Genomic DNA, 14,667 nt, shown 5'->3' with positions numbered 1-14,667 from the left:
ATCTCTGACCATGTGTACTATTTCACATTAGCGAGGGAATTACAGACAGACTACCGACGGAATGTGAAAATTTTGGAGGGTTTTTTAAAATTTTAGAGCAAAATGAAATTTTCAAGGTGAATTCATCGAGAGAATCACAAACGGATTAATTAAAAATAATATTATTTAATATTTCATCGATGAATCCATTGGTAAAAACGCAGTATCAATCCCAGCGAGAGCCCCTTCAGCTCATTTTTTCCTTTCTTTCAATTTTCTTCAATCGCCTCTCATTTTTTCCTCTCAATTCAAGTGATTGTGCTTCAATTTCTCATTCTATCTTCATCTTCAACATTTAAAAGGTATGTATTGTGATTCTCCTCACTTGTTATGATTTTTTATTTTTCATCTTTTCTTCGGTTTATTAACAATATTTTTTTTTTGTGTTTTTGTATTGTACATAGATAAAGTCTAAAAATAAACACATTATTAAGGTAAGCGTTTTTCATTTCTAAAGTCTATAGTTTTTTTTATTTATTGCCTATTTTATTGTTTTTATTGCAATAATGATTGATTGTTTTGTTGAATTTTAATGGATTATTGTTAAATTTTCCATATAAATGTTAATTGAATATATAGAATTAAATTTAATTGTTTTTCTCTCAATTTTATTGTATATATTGCATAATAGAGTGTTTGATTATTTTATTGAATTTTAATTGTTATTGTTAAATTTATATAGATGTTAGTTGAATATATAGGAATAAATTATTTCTGGTATAAATAAAATAAAATCAATTGGTTTGTGGCATAAATCTTGTTAATATTTGCAGGTTTGAATAATTTGGGTAGTCTCTAGTAATGGGGAGGTGCTCTCGAATATTTTTAAAAAAATTCATATTTTATTATGTAATTATTCATCAAATTTATGTAGATGCGTAGAACAAAATCAACAGTAAGTCGTGAGCACATGGTTGCAGCTAGTTCTTTTAGCAGCAATGATGACATGTCATTAGATGGCGACCAATAAAAGGCACCTGCTGCGACTCATGACACTACCTCTTTCAGCACGGTTCCACAACGTAGAGGCGGTGTGCCTTCACACCGGGGTCAATTCACCCACAAGTATGAGGCACATTGGAAGGACGACCTTTCAATGTAAGTTTGCTACGAAGTTTGTATTGATTTGAGTTTTTTTTTTCTTCTTTTAATGTAATTTGTGAACAACTAATTAATTTTGTTTTAATTTTATTGATTTTCAAGTTCACAAACATTGAGGTCGCCTGAGTAATAACATCAGTGTTTTAATCATCGATGGAGATTCGATTGTTTCAATGGAGTCAGGTTTTCAGAAATCCTAGTTGGAAACCTTATATCGATTAATGGTTTAGAAGATTTGAGGATAGTGTTTTTAATAAATTTTAACTATTTTTATGTTATATTGTAATTATTGATTTATTTTTAATAAATTATTTATACACAGTACAAATTTGAGTGGGATAACGTGAGTGACAATGTTGTGAAGAGGGTGTGAGAGAATTACGCGGCAACTAGGTAACATAAAAAACGATACGATATTTTTTAAAAAAGAAATTATATATTAAAATCTAATTTGTCATTAACTAACATAAAGTGGTATCAGCGCGTGGTTGCATTCTCGGTAGGACAACGAGATCGTTTTGTAGGCAAAGATCAAAGGACAAATCTTACTAACAAAACAACGGATAGTTTCATGTGACAAGCCATCGTTGGATTAGTTTGTGAAATTGTTGGCTTGAAGTCTTATGCTAGCTGGTATGGAGACTATTCGGGAAAGGTTGCTTCATCTAGAGGGCTGGATGGGGGATATTCTTAATGATGAGGATCGTTCAATTCAGGATCGACTTGACTTGGCTATGGAAATCGCTGACAAGGCTGCTGGACAGTATGTAGAACTTACGGTAGAGATAAGCAAAAAGTTGCAGGTTGTCGACGGAGAATTGGTTGTCTTTAAACAAGCAGTCGCGACTGCATCAGGGGGTGTAGGCTCTTCTAAGCCTAAAGTTCCAAAACTAAAAGCATTTGGCGGTGCTAGAAGTTCCAAGGAATTAGAGAATTTCTTGTGGGATATGGAACACTATTTCAGTGTTGCCAAGGTCGGGTTGGCTGAACAAGTGAACATTACGGTAATGTACTTATCGAGTGATGCAAAAAAATTCATTAGGGGTGTAGGCTGAAGAAAACAAGGGTTGTCACGGACATTGGTAGCGCAAACATTGGCAGCTTGTACGCAGATGCGAATTCGGCAACGTGCAACAGCTTATGCAAGTCATGGGCATGACTTGGAACGATCTGAAACTTAGACGAAGGACTATCTAAGGCATGCAAGAGACGTGGCAGCAACATGGACAGCAAGGATGAGCAGTTAAACAAGTGGTTATGGGCGGTTACACCATCATTGTTAGTGGGGGAAGTTGTCTAAAAGCATGGGGGATGTGCTGGAAAATGCTCTCAACCCACTAAAATCTTGGGAGATCATGGGGATCATGGGGGAAAACTACCCACTACTTGTTAGATAATAGGGTCATTATGTTCATGGGTGAACAAGGGTGAGATAGTGTCCCAATACTTCCTTAAATGTAGGAATGGAAGTTGGGCCTTGTAAATGCTTGTCTATAAATAGTTGTTGCAATTCTTGGTTGTGGGGGCATGACATGGGGGATGCAAGCTTGGTGTAGCATGCGATATTTATGTATAGCACACATACGGATTTATGTATAGTGTATTCCTTTGTTTATGAGATTAATAAAATTTGGGAAAGAGTTCCCGTAAAGCTTGTTGTGCACTTTGATTAACTTATTCTACTTGTGTATCATGTTTGTCTTCTAACTTGGGAAAGTGGGGAAAACTCTTGGGTGAGGGAAACACTTGGTTACTAGGCAAACACGAGTGGAATTGATGAAGATAGGTTGAGTCTAGTGGGGACTAAGTTGCCGCACGGGTTTATTTGTGGAGCAAAAAATTTAAAAATACTTTGGATACCACGCACACTGGCAGCTCCGTTCTGTTTGTTACACATGTGAAGTGGATGGTAAGATTAATTTTAAATGACATCTAGGATTAATTAATTTTTTTACAGGCTATGTCTCTTGGACGTGAGCCAAGCCCAATGGAGTTTTTTGTCGAGAGGACATGCGGAGTGAAGACTGCCAAAAGAGGGTGCAACAATTCGTCGATAACCGCGCTTAATATTTTGTGGTATGTTCGTTCAACCATTTTATTTCATAAGTAATTATTTTCTTGAATTGAATTTGATGATTTCTTTTTTAATTTTTAGGAGACATATAACAGCTGATTGAGGAAGAGATACGGGGACGATCTTTCGACCCACCCGAGTTTCGATCCGGATTTGTGGATGGAGGCAGGATCATTTGGTGGACCCAATAAAAATCTGGTGTACGGACTCTCCAACACTACAGCCGAGAACTTGCAGGTGGCTCATGGTGTCTCAATCGTTAGGAGCTCACAATCGATATCGAACACCCAGTCTTAGGAGTTCGTGTCTTTGTAACAACACACGGCTCATCTCACCAAAAAATATAAGTGACTCTCGGCGGATTATGAACAACTCCGTCAAATGTTCATGGACATGAAATCACATATTGGTGGTACGTGTACGCCCCTTTTACGGTCATATGGTCCCGGGAACGACAAGCCTTCTTCTTTTCTAGCGCCTTCATTGTTCTAGTTTAATTTTTACTTGTACAAATTATATTTTAGTGGGCAAAGCAATCTTCGCATAAATTTCATTGCTAAATACAACTGGGAAAAACATCTCTGAACATTCAAATTAAGCTGTCACGATTTTTAATTTTTAATTTTTTGTATCTTGCTATAAATATTTCATGTAAAATGCAGAATTCATAATTATCTACCTTATTTATTAGGACTTGTGGTAGTGAATTAAGGGACCTCTCCTCGTGTGGAAATTTTCGCTGAATGAAATTATTGGTTGCTTAATCTTGCTGTCCAACCGTGAAATGGATTGGACATAAGAAGGTGAAGATGACTTTGTTTATCAACTTTTTATTTCAATTATGTATATATAATCCCATAATTTAAATTATTTTTTATTTAAAATAGAAAGGGGAAAAATCAAAGTATATCAATTGAAGTAATGGAAAGAATTTTTGTGTGCTCAGCATGCAAAGTCTTTCTCTCCTTCAATTCAAACAATCGTAATTTTGCATTAGTAGTTCTCTTTCAACACAAAAGATCATAAGCATATTTTTAAATTTATAATGGATATAAATCAAAAAATCTAGTATGCATACTAATAATAAAATTAATTATATTTAAATTAAAATAAAAATGATATTAATTTTATTGTCAATGATGAGTTATTTGTTTTTAAAACTTTATTGCTCCTCATTATCTTTGTTAAGATGTATTTTTAAATAAGGTATTTAAATCAAATATAATGCGACTCAAATATCTCTTAATAAGATGAATCTAAACTCTAGAGTGTAAAATCTAAACACCCCCCCTACAATGAGTTTTGTTTATATGAAAAATCAAGAAAATTATTTTTTAAAAACAATATATTACTAAATTAAGCATGGTCGAAATTTGTCAAATAACTCTTTAATTATTTTGAATAGTAAAAGGATTGATTAATTTTAAAAACAGTCAGCAACCCCTAAAAAATTATTTAATCTTTTTAGGAAATCAATACTATCATGTTCATTTTCTTATTCTTGCCGGTCAATAAAATATTTATTTGGTATTGTGGTAACTTTTATAATTTAAAATCTTCAAATAACTATTTTGTTATTTTTAATACTAAAATGATTAATTAATTTGAAAAAAAATAGCAACCTCTAAAACGTTATTTAATCTGTTTAGGAAATCAATATTGATTTTTTTAAGTTTATTTTTTTAATTTTATCCACCGATATTTTGTTTTTTTTTTTTGTATTTGTTCTATATGAGTTTTTTCTATAATTTTGAAAGTAACAAAGATTAACTCGGACTTTTTTATTTCATCTTGAATCAAACTTTTTAAAAATAAATTTTGTTTTTTAATTAAATTAAATTAATTTCAGGAAACAGATTTTGTTCAATTTGGAAAAACATCTCTGAACATTCAAATTAAGCTGTCACGATTTTTAAATTGTTATACTTTTGGGTCAGGAGAAACGATATATAAGTGCAAAGTCATTGCTTTGCGTAATTATTATTTTTAATTATTACTTTGCCAAGAAACAACAATTCAGTTTGCACAATTTGAAGTCTGCACAATTTGAAGTCAACAAGGAAACTTGTTTGATATATTTTGCCGCGTTTCCATTAATTAATTAAGTCAATGGAGTATATTTGGCAGTGTGGTTACGGGTGCTTTTCAAATAACTTTTCGTGCTAAAATGCATGCAAATGATGTTTTTTTATTTTTTAAAAATCATTTTTGATATCAGTATATATTAAAACGATCTAAAACATACAAATCATATTAAATTTTAGTAAAAAAATAAATTTAATTTTTTTAGAAACACAGGTGCAGCCGCAGCTGCGTTTCCAAACGTGCTCATATTGCCGCGTTTCCAACACTCACTCACTCTTGTACTTGAGATTTGATTTCGTCTTTACATGTTTTACACTTCCTATGTCTGTATACAATCCAAGATTAGTTTGTCTATAAATACTACTCATAATGTCTTTCTTCATTCCTCATCTCTCCCAAATATACTTTGAATCCTGTAACGCCAGCCAAACATGGGGTTTTTACCGCTGTCCCTCTCTCAATCTCTGTCTTTCATTCTGTTTCTCTTCCATTTCCATTCAACAATTTCATCTCCACTCTCCTCAAATTACCAATCTCTTTCTCTCCTTCAATTCAAACAATCTTTCTCCATCAGTAGATCTGCTTCGTCGGAGGACTATTGTCAATATCCCTTTCCAAAAACAGAGTCATGGAAAGAGGGTACAGGCTGCTGCTTGTGGGATGGGGTCACTTGTGACCTGAAAACCGGGCATGTCACTGGATTGGACCTCTCTTGCAGCATGCTTTACGGCACCCTCCTTCCCAATAATTCTCTCTTCTCTCTCCATCATCTTCAGAACCTCGACCTCTCTTTCAATGATTTCAACTCCTCTCATATTTCTTCTCGATTTGGCCAGTTCTCCAGTCTAACACATCTTAACCTCAGTGGTTCAGTTCTTGCAGGCCAAGTTCCATCAGAAGTCTCTCACCTCTCCAAATTGGTTTCTCTTGATCTCTCTTTGAACTACGGTCTAAGTCTAGAACCAATTTCTTTTGACAAGCTTGTTCGAAACCTAACCAAGCTTAGAGAACTCGATTTGAGTTCAGTAGACATGTCACTACTTGTTCCCGATTCCTTGATGAATCTGTCTTCTTCTCTGTCATCACTCAAACTCACTGCCTGTGGATTGCAAGGAAAACTCATATCCTCAATGGGGAAATTTAAGCACCTGCAGTACTTGGGTCTTGGAGGGAACAATCTTACTGGTCCAATTCCACATGATTTTGATCAACTCACTGAGTTGGTTTCACTTGATCTCTCTGACAATGTCTATCTGAGTCTAGAACCAATTTCTTTTGACAAGCTTGTTCGAAACCTAACCAAGCTTAGAGAACTCGACTTGAGTTGGGTAGACATGTCACTACTTGTTCCCGATTCCTTGAGGAATCTGTCCTCTTCTCTGTCATCACTGAAACTCATTTACTGTAGATTGCAAGGAATCCATTCACTTAGTAATCTCATACAGCTCACTTATTTAGACCTTTCAGGTAACAATTTGAACGGTCAAATCGTATCATCACTCGGTAATCTCACACAGCTCACCTATTTAGTCATCTCAGGTAACAATTTGAACAGTCAAATCACATCATCACTCGGTAATCTCACACAGCTCACCTATTTAGACCTCTCAGGTAACAATTTGATCAGTCAGATCCCATCATCACTTGGTAATCTCACACAGCTCACCTTTTTAGACCTCTCAAATAACAATTTGAGCGGTCAGATCCCATCATCACTTGGAAACCTTGTACAACTTCGTTACTTGTGTCTCTCTTCCAATAAATTTATGGGTCAAGTTCCAGATTCTTTGGGTAGCCTAGTCAATTTGCGTGGTCAGATCATATCATCACTTAGTATTGTCACACAGCTCACCTTTTTAGACCTCTCACGTAACAATTTGAGCGGTCAGATCCCATCATCATTTGGAAACCTTGTTCACCTTCGTTCCTTGTTTCTCGGTTCCAATAAATTTATGGGTCAAGTTCCAGATTCTTTAGGTAGCCTAGTCAATCTTTCAGATTTAGATTTATCCAATAATCAACTAGTAGGCTCTATTCATTCTCAATTAAATACCCTTTCAAATCTACAATCTCTATATTTATCCAATAACTTGTTCAATGGAACAATACCATCCTCTTTTTTCGCTCTTCCTTCTTTACAAAATCTTGACCTTCATAACAATAATCTCATAGGCAATATAAGTGAATTCCAACACAATTCTTTGAGATTCCTTGATTTGAGCAATAACCACTTGCATGGTCCGATCCCAAGTTCGATTTCCAATCAAGAGAACTTGACAGCCCTTATTCTTGCGTCCAATAGTAAATTAACAGGTGAGATTTCTTCTTCTATTTGCAAGCTGAGATGCCTTCTAGTCCTGGACTTGTCCAACAATAGCTTGAGTGGTTCTACGCCACTATGTTTGGGGAACTTCAGCAACATGCTCTCAGTATTGCATCTTGGCATGAACAAACTTCAAGGCATTATCCCTTCAATATTTTCAAAGGATAATAGCTTGGAATATCTCAACCTCAATGGAAATGAATTAGAAGGGAAAATACCACTGTCTATCATCAACTGCACAATGTTGGAAGTTATTGATCTTGGCAACAATAAGATTGAGGATACATTTCCCTACTTTCTAGAAACGCTTCCAGAGCTGCAAGTTCTTGTCCTAAAATCCAATAAACTCCAAGGTTTTGTGAAGGGTCCGATTGCATATAATTCCTTCTCTATATTACGGATTCTTGACATCTCTGACAACAATTTTAGTGGGCCATTGCCAACTGGGTATTTCAATAGCCTTGAAGCAATGATGGCCTCGGATCAAAACATGGTTTACATGGGGACAACAAATTACACTGGCTATGACTATTCCATAGAAATGACATGGAAAGGTGTAGAAATTGAGTTTACGAAGATCCGAAGTACTATCAAAGTACTTGATTTGTCAAATAACAATTTCACCGGAGAGATTCCAAAAGCGATCGGAAAGCTTAAAGCACTCCATCAGCTCAACCTTTCTTATAATTTCCTTACAGGTCATATCCAATCATCATTAGAAAATTTGAACAATTTGGAATCATTAGATCTATCTTCAAATTGTTGGTGGGAGAAACCACTGGTGGTGGCTTTGAACCACTCGGAGGGGATAAAACACACTGTTTTATTACAAGAACAGAAGCTTACAATTAATTAACACAAAAGCTTAATACAATACACGCCCTCTCTCTTTCTCTCTAGTGTTTCTCTCTACTCTCTCCACACAGAATAACATAAGCTTAGCTTGTTATTTATACACGAATTCAAAACAAGATAATTCAACCTTCAAGTGTGAAGGCGGCTGTGGACGGTGGTGTGAAGGCGGCATGCAGCTGGTGGCTGGCGGCTGGTCGGTGGCAGCTGGTGGTTGCCTTCCTTGACCATCTAGATTGAGTTTAATATTCAACAAATCTCCCCTTTAAACTCAATCGAGGGATGTCATGCCAAGCATGAACTTTAATCGGATAAATACTTCTCCTTTTAATGGCTTTGTGAAGATGTCAGCAACTTGATCATTTGTGTTGCAAGATATCAGTTGGACTTCTTCATTCTTCACATGTTCCCGGATAAAGTGATGACGTGTATCAATGTGTTTGCTCCTCTTATGATACACTGGGTTCTTTGCCAATGCGATTGCTGATCGATTGTCAATATAAATCTCCGTAGGATTTTCTTGAGGAAATCCCAAAAACTTCAGCATATTCCTTAACCATATTGAGTGGCATACGGCTGAGTTGGCAGCAACATACTCAGCTTCACAGCTTGATAATGTTACAATCGATTGCTTCTTGGATGACCATGTGAAAGATGTGTCTCCCATGAAAAAGACAAACCCTGTTGTGCTTTTCCTTTCATCCAAATCTCTACCCCAATCACTATCCGAGTAGCCTACAAGATTAAAGTCTTTACTTGAGGTATAAAACATACCTTCATTCATTGTGCCTTTGATGTAGCGAAGAATTCTCTTGGCTGCATTCAAATGAGACTGGTCTGGCGTCTCCATGTATCTGCTGACGAGTCCGACTCCGTAGAGTATATCCGGTCTGGTACATGTCAAGTACCTTAAGCTTCCTACTAAGCTTTTGAAGTAAGTTGGATCAACATTTCCAACCTTACTCTTCCTCAATTCCACTCCATTCTCAACTGGAGTTGATACCGGATTGCAGCTTTCCATCTTGAACCTTTCAAGAATATCTTTGGCGTAACCGCTTTGGGATACAAAAATCCCTTCTTCTTTCTGCGTTACTTCCAAGCCAAGAAAATGTGACATTAGACCAATGTCAGTCATCTCAAACTCATGTACCATGTTTTGTTTGAAGTCGTCAAACATGGTAGGGTTGTTGCCGGTGAATATCAAATCATCAACATACAGGCACGCAAATAAGATGCTGCCATTTGCTCCTTTCTTCACATATATGGCGTGTTCATATGGACATTTCTCAAATCCATTATCTTGAAAATACCTGTCAATTCTGGTATTCCAAGCACGCGGAGCTTGCTTCAAACCGTAGAGAGCTTTCTTCAACTTGTATACTTTGCCTTTATTTTCAGCTTCAATGTATCCAAGTGGTTGTTCAACATAGATCTCTTCTTCTAGGAAGCCATTCAGAAATGCTGACTTCACATCGAGTTGATAGATCTTCCATCTATGTTGTGCAGCTAGTGAGATCATCAGTCTGATTGTCTCTAGCCGGGCTACTGGAGCAAATACTTCTCCATAGTCAATGCCTTCTCTCTGTTTGTAGCCTTTAGCCACTAATCTGGCTTTGTATCTTTGCACTTCTCCTTTTGCATTTTTCTTTGTCTTGTAAACCCATTTGACACCTATTGCTTTCTTGTTTTCTGGTAGATAAGTCAGCTTCCAGGTATCATTCTTCTCAATGGCATGTATTTCTTCATCCATTGCTTTAATCCATTTCTCTTCTGTGACAGCTTCATTGAAGCTTAATGGGTCACTATCTGCAAAGAAACAAAACAAATTTGTATCTTCCATTACTTGAGTGGCATCGTACAGCTCTTCAAGATTTCTCATCCTTCTTGGTTCTTCTGATGAGGATGCTGATGGTGGTGTTGATGATGATGCTCCTGGTGTGTTCCTCCTGTTGAATACAGGGAATCTGTGTACCGGACTTTGTGGTTCAGCTGCTGGTACAATCGGTTCTTCGACAAGTACTGTTGGTACTTCTTCACCTTCAAGGATCAAATCCATATTGATCCATTTGACTGCTTCTTGATCATCATTCCATTCCCAAGATTTATCTTCTTCAAAGATAACATCTCTACTCATAATCACCTTCTTCGTGATGGGATTATACAGCTTGTATCCCATCCTTTTTTCACCATATCCCACAAAGATGCATCTCTCGCTTTTATCATCGAGTTTTCTCCTTCTTGCATCTGGGATCTTTGCATATGCCACACAACCAAAGACTCGTAGATGAGTAACACTTGGTTTGTGACCACTCCATGCTTCTTCTGGAATGACTCCTTGCAAACTTCTGGTTGGGCAGCGATTCAGTAGATACACTGCACATGATACAGCTTCAGCCCAGTATTGCTTGGGCAACTTCTTTGCTTTGAGCAGACTTCTTGCCATGTCAAGAATCGTGCGATTCTTTCTTTCAGCTACACCATTCAGCTGTGGTGTATAAGCTGGTGTTGTCTGATGTCTGATGCCTTGTTGTGTACAATAGGCTTCAAAGTCGTTTGCTGTATATTCTCCACCTTGATCAGATCTCACTGTTCTGATCATGTAGCCACTTTGCTTCTCCACAATTGCTTTAAAATCTTTAAAACAATTGAATACTTCTGACTTCCTCTTCAGAAAGTATATCCACGTCTTTCTACTAAAATCATCAATAAAAGTGAGGAAGTACCTATTTTGTCCAGTCGACATAGGCGTTATTGGGCCACACACATCTGTGTGTACTAACTCCAGTGGCCTCTTTGCGTTCCAGTTGACTTCTTTGGCAAAACTAGATCTGTGATGTTTGCTGAGGACACAACTTTCACAGACTTCATCTGGATGATCAATGTGAGGCATACCTTTGACCATCTTCTTGCTTGCTAGCATCTTCAAGCTCGTGAAATTCAGATGTCCAAGCCTCAGGTGCCAGAGCCATTCTTCACTGTTGGTGATGGCACTCAAACACCTTGCTGCATCATACTGGATGTTCAAAGGAAACATCCTATTCTTGGACATTTTCACATAGGCCATTAATCTCCAATTGTTGTCTCTAATTGTCAGATGACAATTCTTCGAGTAAAAAGTATATCCTCTCTCCAAAAGTTGACCTAAGCTGATCAGGTTCTGCTTTATGGCTGGGACATAATAGACATTGGCGATGTAGCTGGAATCGCCGTTCTTCAACTTGATTGGGATGCTGCCTTTACCTTTGAATGGAACCTTTGAGGTATCTCCAAAAGTAACTAGACCTTGCTTGGTCTCATCTAGATCACTAAATAACTCTCGGTAACCGCACATGTGATTGCTGGCTCCAGTATCTAGATACCATATATTTTCCTGTTTCTCGCCAAGTTCTTGTTGGACAAGAAATGCAGCTTCTATGTCATCCTTCTCTGCATAGTTGGCTTGCTCACGTATCTCCAACGGAGCTTTCCTTCTGCATTCAGTGCTATAGTGCCCAAATTGATTGCAACTATAACATTGGATATTCCTTTTGTCACGGTTATTGTAACCGCCTCCTCTTCCTCTATGAGTGAATGCTTGTTGTCCTCTACCTCCTCTGGTGGTGTTTCTACCACCTCTTCCTCTAAAGCTTGTATTCCAAGAACCTCTTCCTTGGAATCTCTGGAATCCTCCTCTGGATTGTTGACTTCCTGTTTGAGTGGTATATCCACTTGTTGAAGTCTCCCCTTGCTCATATCTGTCTTTGAGCGACAACTTTGCTTGTAAGGCATGCTCGATGGCCTTATCTCCATTTCGCTTTACAATCTTCTGCTCATGAGCTTGCAAAGAACTCATAAGCTCATCAACTGTCAACTTGTCCACTTCCTTGGACTCTTCAATAGCGACAACAACAAAATCAAATTTTGGATCTAGGGATCTCAAAATTTTCTCAGTAATTCGAGAATCTATGATGGCTTCTCCATTTCTCCTCATCTGATTGACTATCACCATAATCCTTGTGTGATAATCAGAAATAGATTCTGATGACTTCATTTGCAATAACTCAAATTCACCTCGCAAAGATTGAAGACGAATCTTCTTGATTCTGTCAGCACCTTTGTACTTTTGCTGGAGAGCCTCCCATATATCATGTGATGTTTCAGCGGAAGCTATGATCTCGAATGTATCTTCATCAAGACCTTGGTAGATGATGGTCTTTGCTTTGTTGTCCTTCTTTCTGTTGACTTTCAGGGCTTGCTTATGTGCCTCTTGTAAAGCATCTTCTTCTTCTTTGGACTCTGGTTCATCATAACCATAGTGTACAATCTCCAAACACTCTTGTGAACCAAGGAATGCCTTTAATCTGATGCACCAACTATCATAGTTGTCTTTGGTCAGCTTCGGGATGAGTGTTTGTGTACTTTCTGTAGTCATTTTGCTCTTGGAATGACTATATCTCCTTCTAGGAGTTGAATTTGGCAAAACCGACACTGTAGATCGATCCGGAATGGTCGAAATAGTCGGGAACCGGTCTGACTTTGTAGCAATCAGGTCAGCAAATGGGTGAACCGGTCAAAACACCAATTCTGGGCGTCGGGCGGTTCGCTGGGTTGAACCGGGAATATTCTGTGGAATATTCTATCGGCTCGGCTGCGGCTAATAGCGGCTCGGCTTAGCGGCTAGGCTTGAAAAGGGAATATTCTTGGGAATATTCTTCGGCGCGGCTGGAGGCTTGGCTTGAGGCGAGGCTCGGCTCGGCTCGGCGCGACTTCAACGGCTCAAATATGGCGCGCGTGGACGTCACTCGTCTTCTTCCTCTGGCGCGCGTGGGTGCGACTGGGCTACAGTCACCGGATCTTCAGTCGGCGCGTGTAGCTCACCCCGGTGTCCGATTGAGCTGATTTTTGCGGCAGTGAGTTCGTATGGATGAGCTCTACACGTTGGAATGATCAAAACTTGTTTTGGACAACTTTGAAAATTCGGATATCTACCAAAAACACTTCTGTTTTCTGACGAACGGGGCTCTGATACCAATTGTTGGTGGGAGAAACCACTGGTGGTGGCTTTGAAACACTCGGAGGGGATAAAACACACTGTTTTATTACAAGAACAGAAGCTTACAATTAATTAACACAAAAGCTTAATACAATACACGCCCTCTCTCTTTCTCTCTAGTGTTTCTCTCTACTCTCTCCACACAGAATAACATAAGCTTAGCTTGTTATTTATACACGAATTCAAAACAAGATAATTCAACCTTCAAGTGTGAAGGCGGCTGTGGACGGTGGTGTGAAGGCGGCATGCAGCTGGTGGCTGGCGGCTGGTCGGTGGCAGCTGGTGGTTGCCTTCCTTGACCATCTAGATTGAGTTTAATATTCAACACAAATCTGCTTACAGGAAGGATTCCAACGCAGCTGGGGGGTCTAACATTTCTTGCAATCCTAAACCTTTCACATAACCGACTCGAGGGCCGCATACCAAGTTGAAAGCAGTTCAACACCTTTAATGCAAGCTCATTTGAAGGAAACTGGGGTTTATGTGGATTTCAAGTACTAAAACAATGTTACGGTGATGAGGCACCATCATTGCCGCCATCAAGCTTTGATGAAGGAGATGATTCAACATTGTTTGGAGATGGATTTGGATGGAAAGCTGTGACAATAGGGTATGGATGTGGGTTTGTGTTTGGAGTTGCAACAGGATACGTTGTGTTCAGAACAAAAAAACCTTCATGGTTTTTTAGGATGGTTGAAGATATATGGAATCTCAAGAGAAAGAAAACAAAGAAGAAAGTTGGCAGACGTGGTGCTCGAAGAAACTAAATAATGCAATTGATATTTTCAAGTAAGTTTTGCAAGCATTTGAGTTTTCAAATTTTATATTCACAGTTTTTGTTAAGCTATCTTTTCTCTACAATTTATTTGATCAGTGTTACCTTTCTAATTTTGCAGTACAAACAAGATATCATGTTGATTTGACACGGAAACAACACTAGGGTGGCAGATTCATAGTATTGGATTCCCTTTACTTTACTTTATTTTATTTTTTTCATCAAGGTTAATTGGTGTTACTTCTATGAAAAAGATTCCATGTATGCAAGCAATAGTTTGTGTAAACTATAAAATCATTATGTTTTAGGTTCTTTTTTTATGTGTTCATTTCCTTATTCTTGATCACTTAAATCAATCTCCCTTTCTTGGAGTATTTTAAATTTTA

At 37.8% G+C, this 14,667-nt stretch overlaps 1 protein-coding gene across 1 annotated transcript in view; it reads left to right on the top strand.

Annotated features, from left to right (window-relative positions):
* LOC127904104 (receptor-like protein 6) overlaps positions 1-8,478 on the top strand; it is a 46,312-nt gene extending 37,834 nt beyond the window's left edge. Inside the window, exons 3-4 of the mRNA XM_052446055.1 lie at positions 6,448-7,023; positions 7,210-8,478. Of these exons, the coding sequence (XP_052302015.1) occupies positions 6,448-7,023; positions 7,210-8,478 (1,845 nt within the window). The remainder of the gene's footprint in view (positions 1-6,447; positions 7,024-7,209) is intronic.
* The last annotated feature ends 6,189 nt before the right edge of the window (positions 8,479-14,667 follow it).

This window comes from Populus trichocarpa, chromosome 12 (genome assembly GCF_000002775.5).
Source record: "Populus trichocarpa isolate Nisqually-1 chromosome 12, P.trichocarpa_v4.1, whole genome shotgun sequence".
Classification (NCBI taxonomy): domain Eukaryota; kingdom Viridiplantae; phylum Streptophyta; class Magnoliopsida; order Malpighiales; family Salicaceae; genus Populus; species Populus trichocarpa.
Note: the sequence above shows the minus strand (reverse complement) of the source record. Positions and strands in the feature narration are given on the sequence as shown.